The 19,096-nt window shown below is 42.0% G+C and overlaps 1 protein-coding gene across 1 annotated transcript; it reads right to left on the reverse strand.

The window, feature by feature from the left end:
* Window positions 1-8,042: 8,042 nt before the first annotated feature.
* On the reverse strand, window positions 8,043-8,720 carry LOC117871136 (claudin-8-like). Its single transcript, XM_034758814.1, has one exon. The coding sequence runs from the start codon at window positions 8,718-8,720 to the stop codon at window positions 8,043-8,045; it is 678 nt and encodes a 225-aa protein (XP_034614705.1).
* Window positions 8,721-19,096: the final 10,376 nt, after the last annotated feature.

Consider the following 19,096-nt stretch of genomic DNA (forward strand, 5'->3'; position numbering starts at 1 on the left):
CCTAAAGAAGATATCACACCATATGTGTGTAAAACAAATGTTACCATACCAACTATACTTACATACTGTCCAATAATAGGATAATTATTGTTAGTTGAACCCTGTGGGAATGAAAGGAATAAAGGAAAAGCAAAAAGTGGGAGGAGAGAGACTAGGTGTTGTTCATTGCTTGTATACAAATACACCTCTACCCTGATATAACACTGTCCTCGGGAGCCAAAAAATCTTACTGCATTATAGGTGAAACCGCGTTATATCGAACGTGCTTTGATCCACCGGAGTGCGCAGCCCCACCTCTCCCCCCCCCGGAGCGCTGCTTTGCCGCGTTGTATCTGAATTCATGTTATAGTGGGATAGAGATGTAGCTGAACTGGAACTGAACCATAGATGGCATGCTAAGAGATGTAATAATTTGCTACATGAACTCTGTGTATGTCCTTTTTTTTTTTTTTTTTTTTTTTAGTTCTTCTCTCACTAACACACCTAAAAACAAAAATACTACCAAAAAATGGCAATGGGAATGGGATTCTCAGAATTCCCAGAGCCTGACCCATTTGGATAGTTGTGGGATGATCCCTTTATGCCCTGGACAAAATATTCAATATCCTTTTGAGATCTTTCTGGTCTAATCTATCTAATCTATTTCAGGCATTTTATGAGGCACCTGTCACCTTGGTATTTAAGTGTGGAGCGCAACGGTCCTCATAAAGGTAGATATGTTAGAAGACATCCCATCTTACTGCTTCAGAACAGAAGACCAAAGGATTCTGGTGATGGTCAGCACAGATAACACTTAAAGGTAGGAAAGTAACTACAATATACATTTTGAGAATATGTTGATTGAACAATTCACATTCTGCTGTTGAAAATAAAATGAGGGAGAACCTGCACGGCAGCATTGAGTGCTTTTATGAGAATTAGCAGCAATGTATACAGTCAGATTAGTACTGGATGAAATGATGTGAGACTAATTAACTGAAAAAATTTTCTGTGATTAAAATAAGTGTTTACTCATGGATCAAACCGTTACAGTACATAATTGAACTGGCTTGCCAGTCATGTCGTGATGGCACAGGCTACACAACTGGCACAAGACACTATGGAATTTGTGCTGGTGTTGGAGTCTGAAGCAACAGCATTTCACAGGAAGGGCAAGCTAGTTTTGCTTTGGCACTGGATCTGTTACATAATCCGTATGAATCTGTTGGATCCAAGGATGGGCATACTGTTTGCGACTAAGTATGCTACTGTTTGATCCTGAGCCCAGTGTGTCCACACTTGTTAGGTGCTTGGCCCTATTTATTGTCTAGAATGAGACACCTAGTTGAATCCTGCATTATCTGTGGTTTCTCAAAGTGGCAAATATGGGCTTCTTCCATGACCTTACACAGGTTTCCTGTATTGCATGTGATGGTTCACACTAGCATGCCAGTCTGCTGGTAGCAAACCCCTGTACAGTGAATGGGAACAAAAGAATTAATCAGCATTGGGTACCCTGGAGTCAACAAAGAAACATTTCTATGACCTTCCTGCTCCGCTAGTGGTACCAGATAGTAGCACCCAGTGTATTGTGCTGAAATCTGAATCTGATACTTTATCATCCATGGTATCTGTCACACGAACTTTGAAATGGCCTTGATTTTTGCAGACTATAGCACATAATATAATACTTAACATTTGAAATCATTATGGGAAGAAGAAAGATATGGTGTCTGAGTCACAATTAATTATTAGTGTTGTGTATATTGTATAGCCAGGGCTGCCAAGAGCGGGTTCAGGCCCTGGTGAAAATTTTTTTTTTCAGGCCCCCCAGCAAGGGTGGACCGGCTAAACAGGGCTGATGAGGGGGTGGGAGAGGGAAGCCGGGTCCTGGGCCCCCTTCCGGACCACTGGGCCCTGGTAATTTGTACCGGTTTCCCCCCCTCTCGTCAGCCCTGTGTATAGCGTTAGGACAGTGAGAGAAGAGGTAGAAAAGATTATGGAATGGAAAATGGCCCATTGTCAGATAAGCAAAAGTGTATGAAAGCTTGCAGGCATACAGAGTCTGAAGTTGTGAAGGGAACAACTCTTCTGGTCCTAACAACCCTGTTCTCTAGGAATATCTAGGAAGGGAAAGAGACAGGGCCATTCTAAGGGGAACTTTGTTGCTCACATTACTTTTTACCGGCTGTGTATAACGTCATAATTCCAAGAGACTACCTTTATCTGGGAATGATTCTATATCACAGACACAAATTGGCTGGTGCAGTGAAATTGTCCCTAGAAGTACTGTCTTCCAATCAAGGCACTCACTGAAATACATCTCAGTACAGCAGCTCAAAGAGCTTAAAGGTATTTGTAGTAGGTCCTAGCCGGGGCTCGACCCTTCTGGACAGGAGGGGAGCCACACCGACTCACTGCTGTGGGAACAAGTAGTCAGTTAGTCCCGGAACTCCGGCTCTTTAGTGCAGAGTCGGAGCAGCCACAGTTAAAGCTCAGGCCCTTGACTGCAGGGGCTGAGCGAGCAAAGAGTTCAAAGCCCAGGCCCTGGATCAGGGCGGGGCAAACACGGTTGGCTCAGGCCCGGGTTTGCAGGGGCTGAGCGAGGAAACAGTTCAAAGCCCCGGCCCTGGATCAGGGCGGGGCCAACACAGTTAAGCTCAGGCCCTTGTTTGCAGGGGCTGAGCGAGCAACTAGTTCAGAGGCCAGGCCCTGGATCAGGGCGGGCCAACACAGGTAAGCTCAGGCCCTTGTTTGCAGGGGCTGAGCGAGCAAATAGTTCAAAGCCCACGCAAGGCACGCCTAGGCTTGCTGTAGCCGAGTGTCGGGTGAGGGGGATGCCTGCCACCCGTGAGTGGGGGTGGCAGGGGGGAACGCAGGCCCATCCACTCCACTGCGTTCCAGCCCGGGGCCCTAACAGCGGTTGCTGCCGCTGCTGGTCAGTGGGGTATCCAGACCGCAACACACTGACATAGGCTCACATTCAGTTGCAGCCGGACCGGGGTCGGCTATCCCCGGGCCACTTCCGTGATCCCCCTCAGATCCTACCTCGCTCGTCGCGCTGGGCTCAGGCCAGTCCACCTGCATGGGCTCCTCTGGGCCGGGGCTCGGTGGCAGGTCCGGTAGCTCTGCCGGGAAGTCAGGCCAACGGTCCTCAGGCGGCTCCTCTGGGTAGCAGCAGGGGCGGAGGGGTTCGGGTACAGTCTCACCCTCGGGGTTGGTGGGGTGAGGCTCCCAGGGATTCTCCCAGTAGCGGGCGTGAACGGGCTCCGGCGGCCCCTCCTCGTAGCGGGCCCGGGGTAGCTCAGGCCAGCTAGGGTCTTCGACGGTCTCCTGGCCGGGAGCTCCCGGCCGCACGTCTGCTCCCTGTGGTGGCTGGCCGCCGACTGAGCTCTGGCGGCCGGCCTTTATACTTCCTGTCCCGCCCCTTGACTTCCGGGGGGCGGGGACAGGGGGTGGTGGTCCCACCCACTCTGGTGCCGGCACGTGGGCTCCCTCTTCTGGACAGGAGGGGAGCCACACCGACTCACTACAGTATTATTTAGCCAACTCTTCTTCAATGTTAATTTAAATGATGATAATGTTGTATATTCAGTTTATTTGCATAAGCAACCTCTGTGGTTATTTCAATCGTTGCATGACAAGCATGCTGAAACCACAACGGAGGTAACAGATCTGAGGGTATTGCAGGAAAATATTCTCCTATATGTCCATCTGCTGTAGGAGGAGCATTTTAGAGATGCCTTGTTTTAGTTTGTTTTAGGTGGGTTATATACAATTGTGCCACAGTAGTCTGTGTTGTTTATAAAATGAAAGGGTATCCTAAATCTGGGGTGTGTGTGTGTGTGTGTGTGTGTGTGCGCACGCACACACCCCTCCATGCACTGAAAAGCTTTGGCAGGTATTGAGCATAATCCAGATGGTTTTTTACAGCTGATTTCAGCCCTTTATATGCAGGTGATCTTAATAGGTTTGTAGAAAGTTGATAACTTCCCAGTATACCTTGGGTAATTTGTTCATATACAGAATTGCAAGGTACCACATGATTGAGACTTGGGTGTACAGTTGTGCCTGTGCATCTATATAACTTTTATCTTTTTAAACTTATTCAATTGGCTGTTAGTAACCCATTATGGTTCTGCTTCAAACATGGCTATGTCCACAAAAAGGATTTTCTGAAACTGCAGCTCTGCTGCTGGGGTTACTAGTACATACCTGTCACCAGCTATTTTACCACTTGTCATCTAGCTGTAAATTGTGTGATCTAATCTAAGAAGTGTATGATAGTGGGTGCACCAGTGGGACTTTTCCACCCCTAGAGCAACAGTGAGAGAATTTCAGAAAATCCTAAATATAGACAAGGACTTAGTTATTGAATGAAATCTTAAACCTTCATTCACCTGAGCCAAAAGAGGCCCTATTCTCTGTCACCTGGCACTTTGTGTAGTCCTTTATACCCATGCAAAGTAGGCCTAAAATGCTAGCCAACCGATTTGATAATGTTCTATTCCCACTTTACACTGACATTAATAAATGTACAAGGTACAGGGCAGAGATGAGCCAGGAATTTTATTCATAAGTGTCAAGCATCCTATTTCCTAAATCTCTTCAATCTATAAACAATAAAGCATATGCTATTATAGGATAGAGTACCTGAAAGTTTACCAGTAAAGCTGTATGGAGTTTCTATTTCAAATCTGAAAAAAATGAAGTACATATAAAATAGTTTTATTTGTTATAACCTTTATCCAAATGTTGTGAGTGAGGAAAGGGGAAAGAATCCTTATATTTTGGTGTTTCAAGTAGAGCTGGTTGGAAAATGGGTTGTTGGTTTTTTTTTTTGTTTGTTTTGTTTTTTTCCCCACATAAAATTTAGACTTTTCTGCCAAAAAAAAAAAAAAAAAAAAAAAAATCAGGAACCAAAACTTTTAGCTAAAACCCAAAAATTTTGATTCAGATTTGCTGACCTTGTGTCTCCCAGTCTTTTAGTTTAGACTTCAAATCCCTTGATGCAGCATGGTTCCCTCCACTTCCTGAGCCACTACGGTGCCTCATAGAAGTCCTATGGCGGTGGTGGATCATTGGAATTATATTCCAGCTCGAGAGTCTGGTCTGTAGAGGGGCAAGAAGCACCCAAACAACAACTTCCCTGAGTTACTATGGCAGCAATTCAGAATAAAAATGTTCACTTTTTTTGCTGTAATGTTTGTTTTCTAGTTTTCCTTTTTTTGACAAAACGTCAAAAATTTCCACTGAAGTTTGGATGGAAAATGTTTGACCAGCCCAAGTTTTGAGACAATTATTAATCAAGACCAAGGTTTAAAAAAAATTGGTGCCTGCAATACATAATTAGGTTTCTAAAGAAGTCCCTGGATTTTTCAAAAGAGCTGAGATTAAACATGGATTTAGGCATCTCTTTTGGAAAATCTTGGTTTAAGTTGGTATAACTATGAGCTCAGCTCACACAACTTTGTTCTGATTTTCAACTCCTTTGCATTTCCATACATGAAGCTCAGGCTTTTTAACACTCAACTACATTTACGTAAAATAAAACTTAATGTTGCATTATGAGCAGTGCAGTCAGGTTTTGCAATCTGTTGCTGTCCTCTTGGAATGTATGGTTCTCCTGACTAAGGAAGCAGTCTGCTGTAGATGGGAGTAATTTCCTTCCTAATACCGTTGGTTCACAAGTAAGTCTGAATATATTCCCTTCTGTGAAGACGTCTGGCCAGACTACCAAAGATTTGTTGTAAATGAACAGACTTTTTTCTGTTCAGAACTGAAATGGTTTCTTTTGGTTGTCCTGAAGACATGATAAATATTATTGTACTTGGTGAGAGGGGCAAATAGCGTAGATATGCTTGTATAGTAATCTGGCTTGGTGTATGGATTCTCTGGGAGAATTTCAAAAGCAGTATAGTCCCATTGATGAGACTTGCACTCCCAAATCCTCTAAGCATTTTTGAAAATCTGTGTCTTTTTATGTGTATTTGTACAGTGCCTAGAATGTTTTGTGCTGCCAGAAATAAATGTTATAATGATTTATAATACTGTATATATTGAGCATACTAAGTATACAAACATTTTTGGATTGCAAACAAAAAGTTACTTATCTGTTTGTTGCATTTAAGATTCTTACTTTAAATTCATAGATAATTACTGTATGCATCACTTATGTCACATGATAGTGTAAATAATTATAGTACACGAATACATACACCCTCTTGAGTAGGACCTTGCATCCTAGTTAAAAAAGGTGAACTCAACAAATGATTTTATTATGCTCATTGTTACAACCCATGAAACAGAATGAGTGAAAGTGTAAGAACAAGGTGCAAACACAAAGACATAATACTTTTTGACAAAATAAATGGAAGTTTGAAGCTATACATTCTGCAGGGAACAACATTCACCTAGTGCAATAAATCAGCACAACAGCCCTCTCCCACAAATAATAGAAGGATTGCAAATATAAAAGATAAACAAAACTGTGTAATAGAAATACAGGCAAGCTGTGCAGTATAACATATGTATTGCGCACATTATGTATGTACATAGCCAGGAATCACCTTTAAAAAATAATGAGGCAAAATAGAAATATGTGTATTTAGACATAGCTTAAAAAACATAACCTAAAACTGTAAATAGACAATTCTAAACCAGTATGAGGATTTTGATTTCTTTAGCTCAATGGAAGTTGCACCTTAAAGAAGAATTTGGTGCCTGATATTTTTCAGCTAGAAATATCCTAAGGGTAGAGCACGATAATACAAACAGGATTGCATTATAACCTTTCCACAGACTATTTAAACCAATCCAAATTGTAAAACAGGGATCTCACACTCTGTTAAATTCCACAGGCAAAATTCTGGTCCCACTATAGTCAAAGATAAACATCCCACTAATTTCAGTGGGGCCAGGAGATCACCTTCTCTGCTGGTTAAAAACATCTACATTTTAGAGTAACTTCTGTAGACCCTCTGTAGTTTCTATTCCCTTATTTTCCATAAGGGGGGGTACACAGTCACATTATTAGAAATCTTGTTTGCATTTTGCAAATGAGCAGTGACTAAAACACTGAAACATCCTGCTTTTTTACCCCTTCAGGCCCTAGTTCTGCACTAAATTGCACATGGGCAGACCTCTGCATTGAAATCAGTGGGACTTGGTGCAGATGAAGGAGTCTTCCCACACGGGAGTCACTGCAGTCTGAGGGCTGTATTAAATACCCATATTTAAAAAAAAAAAAGACTGTATTGTACAGTAAAGATCCAGAACACTGTTATAACCATGTTGTACATTGCAGTGCTTAGAGGCATCATTGTAGAATACTGTCGCTTTTAAAAACAAACCAGTCAGACCTTTCACCATCTCAAAATAGATATCAATTTACAGTAAAAATATTTCTAGGTAAATATAGAGCAGTGTGTCTACCCTGAAACTTTCATTCTGAAATAAGGGACATTCTTCAAACATTTTGGCCTCCCTCTCAATGCTGAGCTAATCCTTCACAGTACCCTTCATTTACAATGTATTGATCCCTTAGCTATTGTTCTTTTAAACAAGTACTTTATTATCCTTATTCAGTCTTATCACCCTATGCCCAGAAAAAATTGGTTTGCTCCATTTCTTCCCAGCAATCAATCTGATTCTATTGTGATATAAAATACATTTTCAGCCCATTTGTAATATTTGCCGTATGAAACACAGCCCCCAAATAAACCCAAAACCTGTTCCAAAAAACTATTAAAAAGAAATTAAACATTTGCTTTTATATGGATGCTAAATATTTTTAAAGCAAATTGAAACTTTAAAACATCTAAAAAGATAAAGGTGTAATTTTTTTTTCTCCTGTGATAAAACTTCATAATACGTTGTCCGTGTTGCAGTATTAGCCATGATTGAGTTCATAGATTTAACTATAGTCCATGAATTTAAGGATGGCTACTGTAGTTAAGGTATGAAATACAAATAAAGTTTCCTCTGACCTACTTGTAGTTCAGTGTGAACATTGAAGTCCGTTCACAAAGACTGACTTGCTGAGCTAAAAGACCAAGAAGCAACTAGACATACTGACTTTTGGAATATGAGCTTTCAGTTTTCCTTTGCATATGATGAGTTTTGTAAGATGTATGATGTGAAGGCGCTGAGAACCTGTAGTTTCTGGTTTTCTCATTACAACGGCAGAAGCAACAGAATATTGCTCCCCCAGCGATGAGACAGAATGCGGATACCCAGCCTATGTAGAGGGCCTCCCCAAGTTCTCGTTTTTGTGCTACGTTGACAACTGGATTATAGAAGTCTCTGATGATGGTATTGGCAACCCAACACACTGGGATGAACACAACAATACCAGATAGGATGAAGAGAACTCCAGCTGCCAGCAGAACGTGACCCTTGATTCGCTCATTGTTCCCAGTGCACTGAGTGCACTTCATGCCCATAATGGCTATCATAAAAGCAAGAAATGAGAGTGCTGAAGCAGAGCACATCAGTCCTCTGGATGCCTGTAGATCAGGTGAAAGTGCCAAGAGGGAGTCGTAGACTTTGCACTGCATCCTGATGTTGGCTTGTCTGATACAGTGCATCCATAGTCCTTCCCAAATGGTCTCAAATACTATAATGTTGTTTTCAATGAAGGCAGTTACTCTCCACTGAGGCATGCCAGTCACTGCAAAAGTCCCAGCTAAGCCAATGCCTCCAACTACCAATCCAACGATTTGCAGTACACCACTGGCCATATTTCCGTCTGAGACAAGGCAGGACAACAAGTTCCTAAAGCAGTTTTGTTTGAAGCCGAAAAATAAGCAGCTGAAGAGATGCTCCTCCGAAATAGATCTTGTTTCTGCCAAGAACCTTTTAAATAGGCAGTCTCTGTGACTTCAAACCAGCTTAAATCTGGTGTATGCTGGCTAGTACTTAGCTGCATTTCATTGTCTTTAAAATTCCACTGACTCAAACAGATAAACTGACCAATCAAGTGTAACAGCTTTCAAAGCCAATAAAAGGCTAGACAGGGCTGGGTTTGTCTAAACCGGCAAAAGACACTGAGGATAAATATGCTCTACTTTCTTTCTAGAAAACCCCAAAATCTCAGGTTTAACCCTCACTTATTGTATAAACGTTTTACGTGTGCCAAGGAAATAAGCCGGTCTTTGTAATGAGAGGACACGCAATACTTTTATATGCATGGCTGCAGCTACTGGTGCTGCAGGTTATATGAGTAGAGAATATGCTCTCTGCCTCAGAAATCTGCGTAGCCAAAGTGCCCGAAGGAAAGCTGAGATACACTGACTGCTACAGGGTTGCTGCCTTTACTTGGGAAACCATGCTTTTTTGTATTAATTTTTCTGAAGCTCTGAGGAAAATACTGCTATGACAGGATTAAGGAATAAACGAAATCAAAAAGAAAACATGACACCATGAACTAAAACCGATGTCTTAGCAGAGGATAACCAAAACTGTAAAATACCATTTAAAGTGTGTAATAGAACAATAATAGGCCCCACTCCTAGGAATACTTGCATAGTTTTACCCATGTGGATAGTCCCATTGAGTTGAACAGGTGTACTCAAGCATGTACTTAAATGGTTACAGGATGAGAGGTATAGAATGGAGTTTTTAGTTAATGCAGAAAAATAGTTCCCCACCTGAATCTGAACTAAGAGACTATCCCTAATCTAGCTCCATGGAGAATTCCAGCATTGAAAGTAAAGCCATTTCTGAGTTATTCATATACAAAAGAAAAATTTACAATAACTGGAAAGAAATATAATTTGAAGTTCATAATTAAAAAAGATCTACTAAGTAGATCTTGGTCAGATTCCCCCCACATCCCCAATTACCTTTTGGGCTGAAAGCAATCCTAGAAAATCTCAGCATCAAAGGAATTTTTTGTGGGGGAAGTCAGAAGCAACAGAAAGCATCCGTAGAAATCCAGAGGAAACTCCCATGAATACAATGGGGTTTCTCTTGATTTATACCAGTGTAATTTGTAAGCCAGAAGAATTTGGCTTAATATCTGTCTGTCTACCTTTAACATGGGCAGTGAAACTGTACATATGAACTGAGATATATGATTATAAACCACTGCCCCATATGTTGAGGAAGTGATTGCCATATAATATCTCCAAAGACGGGTTAATGATATTGCTCACTGGAGATTAGTATTCTAGTCTCTTATTCCCCTCTTATTTTTTTTTCTTCATTTTTGCTTCCTTTTTTTCTTCTTTAAAACATACTATAGAAATTAAATGGAAAAAATTACAATAATGCAATACTAAGTCTGAGAAACTAATTATGCAAAAACCCAAGACATTCAAAAGTCAAGGATCCTACAGGAACGTTAACTTGACGATATTGCATACAGATAGTATTCCTGTGTGAGTGTGTGTGTGAGAGAGAGAGAGAGAGAGAATTCCTTGCTGCTGTACAAATCTTTCCCTCGTTTTTGTTCAGTGTGGTTTTCATATCCACCTATATTCTTAAGGGGCTTGTGGCTCACCACCACCAGTGTTCTGTGCTGCCAAGACTACCTGCCCCCAAATAATGTCAGAGAGAAGGTGAGTGAGGTAATATCTTTTATTGGACCAACTTCTGTGGGTGAGAGAGACGAGCTTTGGAGCCACACAGAGCTCTTCGTCAGGTCTGGGAAAGATACTTCCAGCGTCACAGGAAAATGCATACACCAAATAGAGTTGATCTTTTTTTTTTATCTGCTGAAAGGCCTACTGCATCTCACCCTGATCCAACTACTAGTTTCTTGAGTGCTGATTTGTTTCTAAGTTTTATATTTAGCTATTCCCTTTCCCGTATGTTCTGAAATCACAGCTGTTACCTCTGCTCTTACCTAACCCAATGGCATTGGGTACCTTTCTCTGAAAAGTCCAGTTATCCTGGTGGTGTCCTTTTTTGCCTGCTATTCCCAATGCCTGTTTTGGAGTCCAAGTGCTTTACAATCAAGCTTACTCAATGAAACTTGCTGCAGTACTTTGCAGACATCTGCTTCACAGCAAGGTTATGCTGTACCCACAATACTCCGCTTGCCCTGCTTTTTCTCTGCCAGAGATGTGTTTACAATTTTAACCTCTGTTTTTAAATATCCACCACTGCTAGTTGAACCCATTTCTGCTATATCTGATAGCAAAACTTAGGCATAATCTAGTATTCTTCATTAGTTAAGGTCGTCTTTGACTACCTCAGTCCTTTTCACTTTGGTCAGGCACCTCTCTCTCTCTCTCAGGGTCTTTGATTCTGCGGTACAGTACCATGAGTGTAGGAGACAGGATAGTGCCCTCCTGTCAGAAGTGGGGTATTCCTGTTCCTAGCAGGGAGTTAGTATCCCAGTAACCCCTCCCCACCCCCAGAATTCACCTTTGGGCTGACAGCAATCCTGGAAAATGACAGCACTAAGAAATTTGGGAGGGGGCGGGGGCACGGGGGAGGGGAGCCAGAAGCAACAGAAAACACCAGGAGTAATTCAGAGAATCCAGTGAAGCCAGAGGGATTTCATTCATTTACATTGGTATAAATCTAGAGAAGAATTTGGCCTGACGTCTGTATGTAACCTTAGTATGAGTAGTGATGCTGCAGATATGAACTGAGATTTATGATGGTAAACTATAGCCATGTACAACTCCGAGCCGTATGGGAAGTGTCATTTCCAAGGAGCTGCCAAGCCAGTGACTCTCACTGGGCCAGATGCTGGTCCCATTTACAATGGTATTAATCTAGATCAGGGATGGGCAACCTTTGGCACGCGGCTCATCAGGGAAATCCGCTGGCAGGCCAGGCTGGTTTGTTTAGCTGCAGCATCCGCAGGTTCGGCCGATCGCAGCTCCCACTGGCCGCGGTTTGCCATTGCAGGCCAGTGGGGGCTGTGGGAAGCCATGCGGGCCAAGGGATGTGTTGGACACTGCTTCCCACATTGGCCTGGAATGGTGAACCGCGGCCAGTGGGAGCTGCGATCGGCTGAATCTGCAGACGCTGCAGGTAAACAAACTGTCCCGGCCTGCCAGCGGATTTCCCTGATGGGCCGTGTGCCAAAGGTTGTCGATCCCTGATCTAGAGTAACTCCACTGAACCCTACACTATTACTGTAGAAACCAAATTAATTACTTTAATTTTAGACATCTATAACTGAGATCATGCTTAGCAGGTGGCAAGCAAGGACTGTCATATTGTCATACATTTTACATACTTGAAAACTGTTATGTAATAGGTTGTTATAAGGAGGAGGAAGAAAAATTGTTTTTCTTAACCTCTGAGGATAGGACAAGAAGCAATGGGCTTAAATTGCAGCAAGGTTGGACATTAGGAAAAACTTCCTAACTGTCAGAGTGGTTAAGCACTGGAATAAATTGCCTAGGGAGGTTGTGGAATCTCCATCATTGGAGACTTTTAAGAGCAGGTTAGACAAACACCCATCAGGAATGGTCTAGATAATTAGTCCTGCCACAAGTGCAGGGCACTGGACTAGATGACCTCTCGAGGTCCCTTCCAGTTCTATGATTATGCCACAAGTGAGGAGTGTTTCAGAAAAGAGCTGTGGCAAAGTGTGTGGGTTGAAATTTTTGTGGGGTTATCTGAAATTATGGTGGATCCAAGCCCCAATTAGTCTTAATCCACCCCTGCCTCAGGGGATAGTCAACCAATGAGAGTTTGTTCTGTTGATGCTTGTAATCTTCTTCAGTTTTCTTGCTCAAATTTTTAATTTCTGTGTAAAAAAACCAACATACGAGTAAGTAAACCAAATATGATACAAGCAACAGGACTGAGTTTTCTTGTAGACTACTGAAGTTGTAATTTATAGGACATGAGAAAAGGATGAAATATAATTTAGTCACCTTATTGATTAACATACAAAATCATTAAAGCTTGCCAGATAAATTCAAGGTTAAAACTGTCTGCATCCTGGAACCAGGATTTGCACAATTTTATCAGCATTATATTTTTTTTGCCTTATTTTATTTAAAACTTGTTTGGAAGAAACAGTTGAGCAATCTTATTTGGAGGCGTTCTGGAGTACATCTGATTGTTTACAATCATAACATGGGAAAGGATGCAAATCATAATTCTTGGTACTTATTTTTGTTGCTTAGTCTTGTATTGGTATAGTCAAAGATGCAATTACAAATCAAGGATAATTTTAGGTACCAATTCAAATGTCAGGAGTACTTGTAAATATATAATCAGACTTTCTAGCTCACCACTGTCCTAAGTACCTTTATACCTTTCATTATAACAAGTGTAATGTTATATGTATAACATTACATACAGATCATTTAGATTTGTACTCTGCAATTTTCAGAAGTATTCAGCGTTGCCTAACGCTGCTCCGATTTGAAGTCAATGGTACCCATGCTCATACTGAAAATTCCCATTTGTGACCAGCAGTATGAAAAGACACAGGGCGCAGATTTACAGTATAGTAAGGCAAACCCCCACTTCTCACTACTACTGGCAGGAAAAACACCAAGGAAAAAGGTGGCACGTAGCTCTTTACTATCCACTTCCCCTAGTTTAAACACTGAAGGGACTTAGTTTTTGGTAACTTAGGGCAATATCAAAAAACATTGAGCCTGAAAACAACACTAAACTATAATTAAATAACTAAGATTAGTTGTACATTTCCTATGGGGCTCATACAACCCTAGATGGCATAACTCTTTAACACAAAGAGGAAGTTGTGCAAACTTTGAGTGGCACTTATTGGCCATCTCGTCTTATCCCTGGAGTGAGTTCCCCTTTGCTATACAGTCTTCAGAATTGCTTTCCTAAATGTGCTGTCTCCATAAAGCAGAGTGTATGGGGAGATCTCACTTTTAAGCCAGCTTGGTCTGGCCACTGTAATAAGAAAGGGATCAAATGTCCTTAATGGCTTATGAGGGGAGAGGTGCAGAGCAGAAAGACATTAGAGAGAGAGAGAGTCAGTGATCATCCAGATTTGTTCCTGGATATTATGCTAGAATTCCAGCACTTTAGGACACGACCAAAATCTGTGCACTGCAATCCACAGTTTCCAGCATAATGGGGGAATTGGCTATATAGGGCTACCTAAAGAATGAGCATATTTTAAAGTAATTCTCAGCTTTTCTGCCTGATGCATTAATTATGTCTCCCAGATCATTCTCTCATTCACTCTTCATAGAACAGGTCAATAAGTCAGAGGTGTGTGTGTGTGTGTGTGTGTGTGTGTGTGTACACACATGAAAGAAAAAACTATTAGCCTTCCTCTGCTCCAGCAAATGGGACTGACATTGAGCAGTACCCAAATCAGGCCAGAAACTAGAATTGTTTTTGATTTAGGGTGACCAGATGTCCCGATTTTTATAGGGACAGTCCTGATATTTGGGGCTTTTTCTTATATAGGCTCCTATAACCCCCCACCCCCGTCCCGATTTTTCACACTTGCTGTCTGGTCACCCTATTTTGAATGAACATTTGCACCATCTCATGGTTAGGAATTTTTTGACAAATAACAGCTGTACCATTTTAGCAGCACCTTTCTCCTCTAAATAAGCCAGGAGAGTCATTGCTGTCTTTTTAACTTGGCCACTGCTTAATTAGATGTTGAAGCTAGTTAGGTGTTCTTTGAGTAGTTTGGGCTTCAGTTCATTGGGGTTTTGGAGATTCTCCATTGCTACCCATTAAGCTCATTCTTCGCCACTCAGCACCTCAATCCCTGTCATTTATTTGCTACTATTTAAAATACATAGGGGAAAATTCTATTAAGTGTACCATGCTTCTTGTTCAAGAACATGTAACAATTTCTGATTTTCAAAAGCAGTAAGTGGCTTTTGAACAGCTCCAGCTGGTGCCAGGGGGGGCAGGCAGTTGCTCAACACCTCAGAAAATCAGGCTTCAAATCAATAGCACTTTAAAAAATTCAAATTATCTATGTTCTTACAGAAAAGTAAAGTTCTGATTCAGACCAGTTGTTCAGCATTTTCTTTCTTGCAAGGCTATTATTACCGTGTCTGTATATGTATACTAGTCTTTAGTTTGCCCCAGGTGCACTTATAGCCTTGCATTTCTTCCTTAAAGGTATTTTACGTAATGTGCAAATCATGAAAAACCAGTTCAGCATATATACTGCAAGCAGAAACAGTCCCACTCATTCATAACCAGCTCCACTGCAGAGTCACACCTTTCTAGTCTGGGCAAAAGTTGCTTCCGTACCATGTGTCTCCACCAGTCGATAGTAACGAGGATCTAGCAGATAAAGAATGCATCAGAGAACAGAAGTGTAACAAATAATAATTCTTTATACTTCTCTAGCACATTTTGACTGAGGATCCCAATTCCCAAAGAACTTTACAAGCAATAATTAATGCAGCTTCATTTCCTCCTGCTCATCACCATCTTTGCTTATGTAAAATCTGTGGTCGTGTTTGACAGTTTCCCTTTGGTTTTGTGCTTTTTGTGTTTTTCAGTTTTAAACTGTGTGTTGTGAAGTATTAGTATGATGGTTTTGCCTAACTGGGAATGGGATGTTACCGAGAGGGGAAAAGTTGGTCTGAGTGGAATTTCAAAAGCATGCACCATGACTTTAAATGGAACTTGTGCTTCTAAGTAATTTAGGCGCTTTTGAAAATCCTACAATAAATAGCAAGCAAAATATTCTCGGCATGAGTCTCTGTTGCCCAGTACCTGATGTAGTCAGCTATACTGGTGCAAAGTGAGTATGTTCTGATACCAACTTTGTACAGGTGTGAGGGCCAGACTAATTTTCTCAGGGGTGAACTCAAAGGGAAAATCGAGGGCTTCTCATAAAGCCACCTCCTTTCATTTGAGTAGGAAAGTGGTGAGCTCCCCTTCTTCTCCTCCCTCCCCCCCTCCGCCCCACTAAAACCCTGGGATGAGAAAACTTTTTAATTTTGGAAGAAAAATACTCACGTATGAGCAATATGATTAAGGGAGAGGTTTAAAATACATGGCTTCCAATTCCCAGTTTATCAGCTGTAGCTATGAGGGGTTTTGTATTAGTAAAACTCCAGTGCAGCTCCTGGAATACCTTTTAAAAAATGCCAGATCTTCTTGTCCTGCTCTGGAATGAGGATGCTCTTTCAAGAGTGACCAAAAACTGGTCTACAGCATCCAGTCTGAACCCTGTAAATTTTAGCAGCCCCCGCCCCCGCCTTCTGATCCCACCTCCATCATATTGCAGTTGGGAGCCTCTGGAAAAGACAGCCAAGATGAATCTCTAGCCAGTGTGTAAGTTATAGGCCAAATTCTCCCTTTAGTTAAACCTATGCCACCTTGATTTCAGTGGGATTTTACAAGTGTCAGTGAGGGCAGAATTTGGCCAATTGTATATTATACACGTGAAGAATTTCTGCTTAGAATATTTTTTTAATTAAGTAAAGGTTGTCCCCAATCTAAGAATTCACATTCAATCTTTTCAATAAACAAAGTGATAACATTTGTAAGTAGCTGGGCAAACCTATTTTGAAGCATAAATATTGTCTCAGGCCTTACAGAATTGTCTTCTGCTTACAACTTTTTCTTATTGTTTTCCTCCTATTTTGCAGGCTGGCTTTTTCATCTTCTTTTTTCTTTTCTTTACTAAAAAATCCAGGCTTGCAGCCCATATGCTTTCCAACATTCCTTTGTATCTACTGGAGTTCTAGGCATGAAGTGGCTGCAGCATTAGGCCCCAATTAACAGTGATTAAACCCGTGATCTCTGAAGCACTAACCTCTAAAGAAGTAATTTTATTTATAATGCACTCTCCCTCTGCGGACGTGCTTGGATGCTACCTAATACATTCTAATATCTCAAAGCCTTATAAAACTTACAATAAAAATCTCAGTCTGATAAAGGAAAAAACCTCTAAACAAAGCAGGGTTGGGTGGAAAAGGAAGGGTCACTTTCTGACTATCATTTTAATATTAATAATGGAGTTGTTTGTAGTTACCTACAGTTAGGAGAAGTGGACTGAGGAGAATGTCAAGAAAGAGTGGGTTCAACAGTGTAGGAGTCATCAGAGCCAAGGTGTGATAGCTTGCCAACCTAGGGGCCACGATAGGGAATCCTTAAAAGATGGATGGTGACACAAAACAAGGCCAGTGGAGCAGAGGGCAAAGCAAAGAGGTGGAGCATAGGGGAAAAAAACATAATTAAGCAGAGGAGGATACTGTTTTCTACCTGGACAAAGACTGTCAAGTCCCTTAGATTCAGGGACATGTATGTGTGTGAAGCCATCCCCTCTGTACTGTTGCAGTTCTAGCCCCTGCCTGCCCAAGCAGCACTGCTCCAACAGGAGCCATGTTTCCATAGGCCTCCACCCAAACCTGTGCAAACCCTGCTCCTTCTCTGAGAGAAGTGCAAGTGTAAAAGCTGAACCATCAGGCAGGGCCTGTATGCCTCAATATGCAGCGGCTCCCTTGGTCCTTTCCTGCCCCAACTATATGCAGAGTTTTAACCCTGTGCAGCTTCAGTGGAAAGGGCCATTTCAAGAGTGGGTGATATCTGTTGCAGCCAGTGTCCTGTTACCTCTCCCACCACTCGTCGTAGCCCTGGCTTGCTTGCTCTACAGGTGCAGAAGAGGAAGGGATCATTGTGCTTCTACACTTATTCATAGTGTTGATTATATTGTTTTCTGAGGTCCCAATTATGCTCAATTTATTGCCGCTCTCCTAATATCAAGTATTCATTCAAAATATAAATGCCTTTTCAGTTAGCAAAGCTTATGCCAAAGAGTTCACACTTGAACTTCCATTGAACTTAGGGTATTAAACCATATTTAGCCCAATGGAGGCTGTACTGTACATTTTCAGGGGCATATTACAAAAACAATGATCAAAACATAAAACAATGATGTTGAAATGTTCTTACTACTCTGATATTGTATCTAACAAACTAAGTTAAATTTATCCTAGAAACCGGGTAGATAAAAACCACTTTGTTCAATTATGACCACAGTTTGCATTAATGAGACATACATGTAGAACATTTTGGAGAATGGGTTTTAATGCCAGGTCTCACTGATTTCTCGCACATAAATAACTGGGAGAATGTTTCATTTTCCCCAGCAATCCTTTGTCCAGTTTGATAAAGTGTTCTTCTGGAACGTTACACTAGGCTCTGATTGTGGCTGGGCTCTGCACAGGTGCACAAAAGGGGTGTAAGTAACGGCATTGTACCTCCTTTTGCTCCCATTGGGATGATGCACGTCTGCATTGCCCCAGTACAAGCCTATGGAGAAAAATCAGAACAAATGCCCTGCTCAGGTTTCAAGTATGCAGAGCTGTGTACAGTAATGAGAAATTATCCTGATTCCTTCAGCAGTAAAGAGAAGACTAAAACAGAACAAAAATCTATTAAAAATCAATGCTTTTAAACACATGCCCAATTTGTTTCTGCAGGTGCAATAGCCAAAACTAGCATTAGCAATATAGTTTTTATTGATTCAGCGAGAGCAACGAGTAATGTGTTATTGACTGATTATTGTTAGTTTTCTGCAGCACTAAATGGAATAGGAGAGATGGGGTTCTGCTCCTGTTTTCATTGAAACCTTTGGCAAAACTCCCATTGTCTTATTTAAACACAGATGGTCTTTTCCTGAAGAAATTAGTGCAAGTGGCGTTGCAAGCAGGGCCGGCTCCAGGGTTTTGGCCGCCCCAAGCAGCCAAAACAAAAAAACAAACAAACCAAAAAAAAAGCCGCGATCGCGATCTAAAAAAAGCCTGAGGGGAGAGACCCTCCACCGAATACCTGGACATGCCGCCCCTCTCCGGAGCAGCCGCCCCAAGCACCTGCTTGAGAAGCTGGTGCCTGGAGCCGGCCCTGCTTGCAAGGCTGGTAAGCCCCATGAGCGCACAGGTACTGGCTGCAGAGCAAGTCAAATTATCCAGAGTAAAAGCTGGCCTGCTGCATGAGGGGAAAAGCTAAATCTAGCTTGGGAGTGAGCAGGTCAGGGATCGGCAACCTTTGGCACGCGGCCCACCTGGGCTGCGGGAAGTGCTGGCCACCGCATCCTGCAGCCCCCATTGGCCTGGACCGGCAAACCGTGGCCAGTGGGAGCCGCGATCGACCGAACCTCCAGATGCAGCAGGTAAACAAACAGGCCCAGCCCACCAGGGGGCTTACCCTGGCGGGCCGCGTGCCAAAGGTT

This window comes from Trachemys scripta, chromosome 1, assembly GCF_013100865.1.
Source record: "Trachemys scripta elegans isolate TJP31775 chromosome 1, CAS_Tse_1.0, whole genome shotgun sequence".
Lineage (NCBI taxonomy): Eukaryota > Metazoa > Chordata > Testudines > Emydidae > Trachemys > Trachemys scripta.

Bases quoted from the DNA above. Each gene is read 5' to 3' on its own strand.
- LOC117871136 (XM_034758814.1), bottom strand. From the start codon at position 8,720: ATGGCCAGTGGTGTACTGCAAATCGTTGGATTGGTAGTTGGAGGCATT.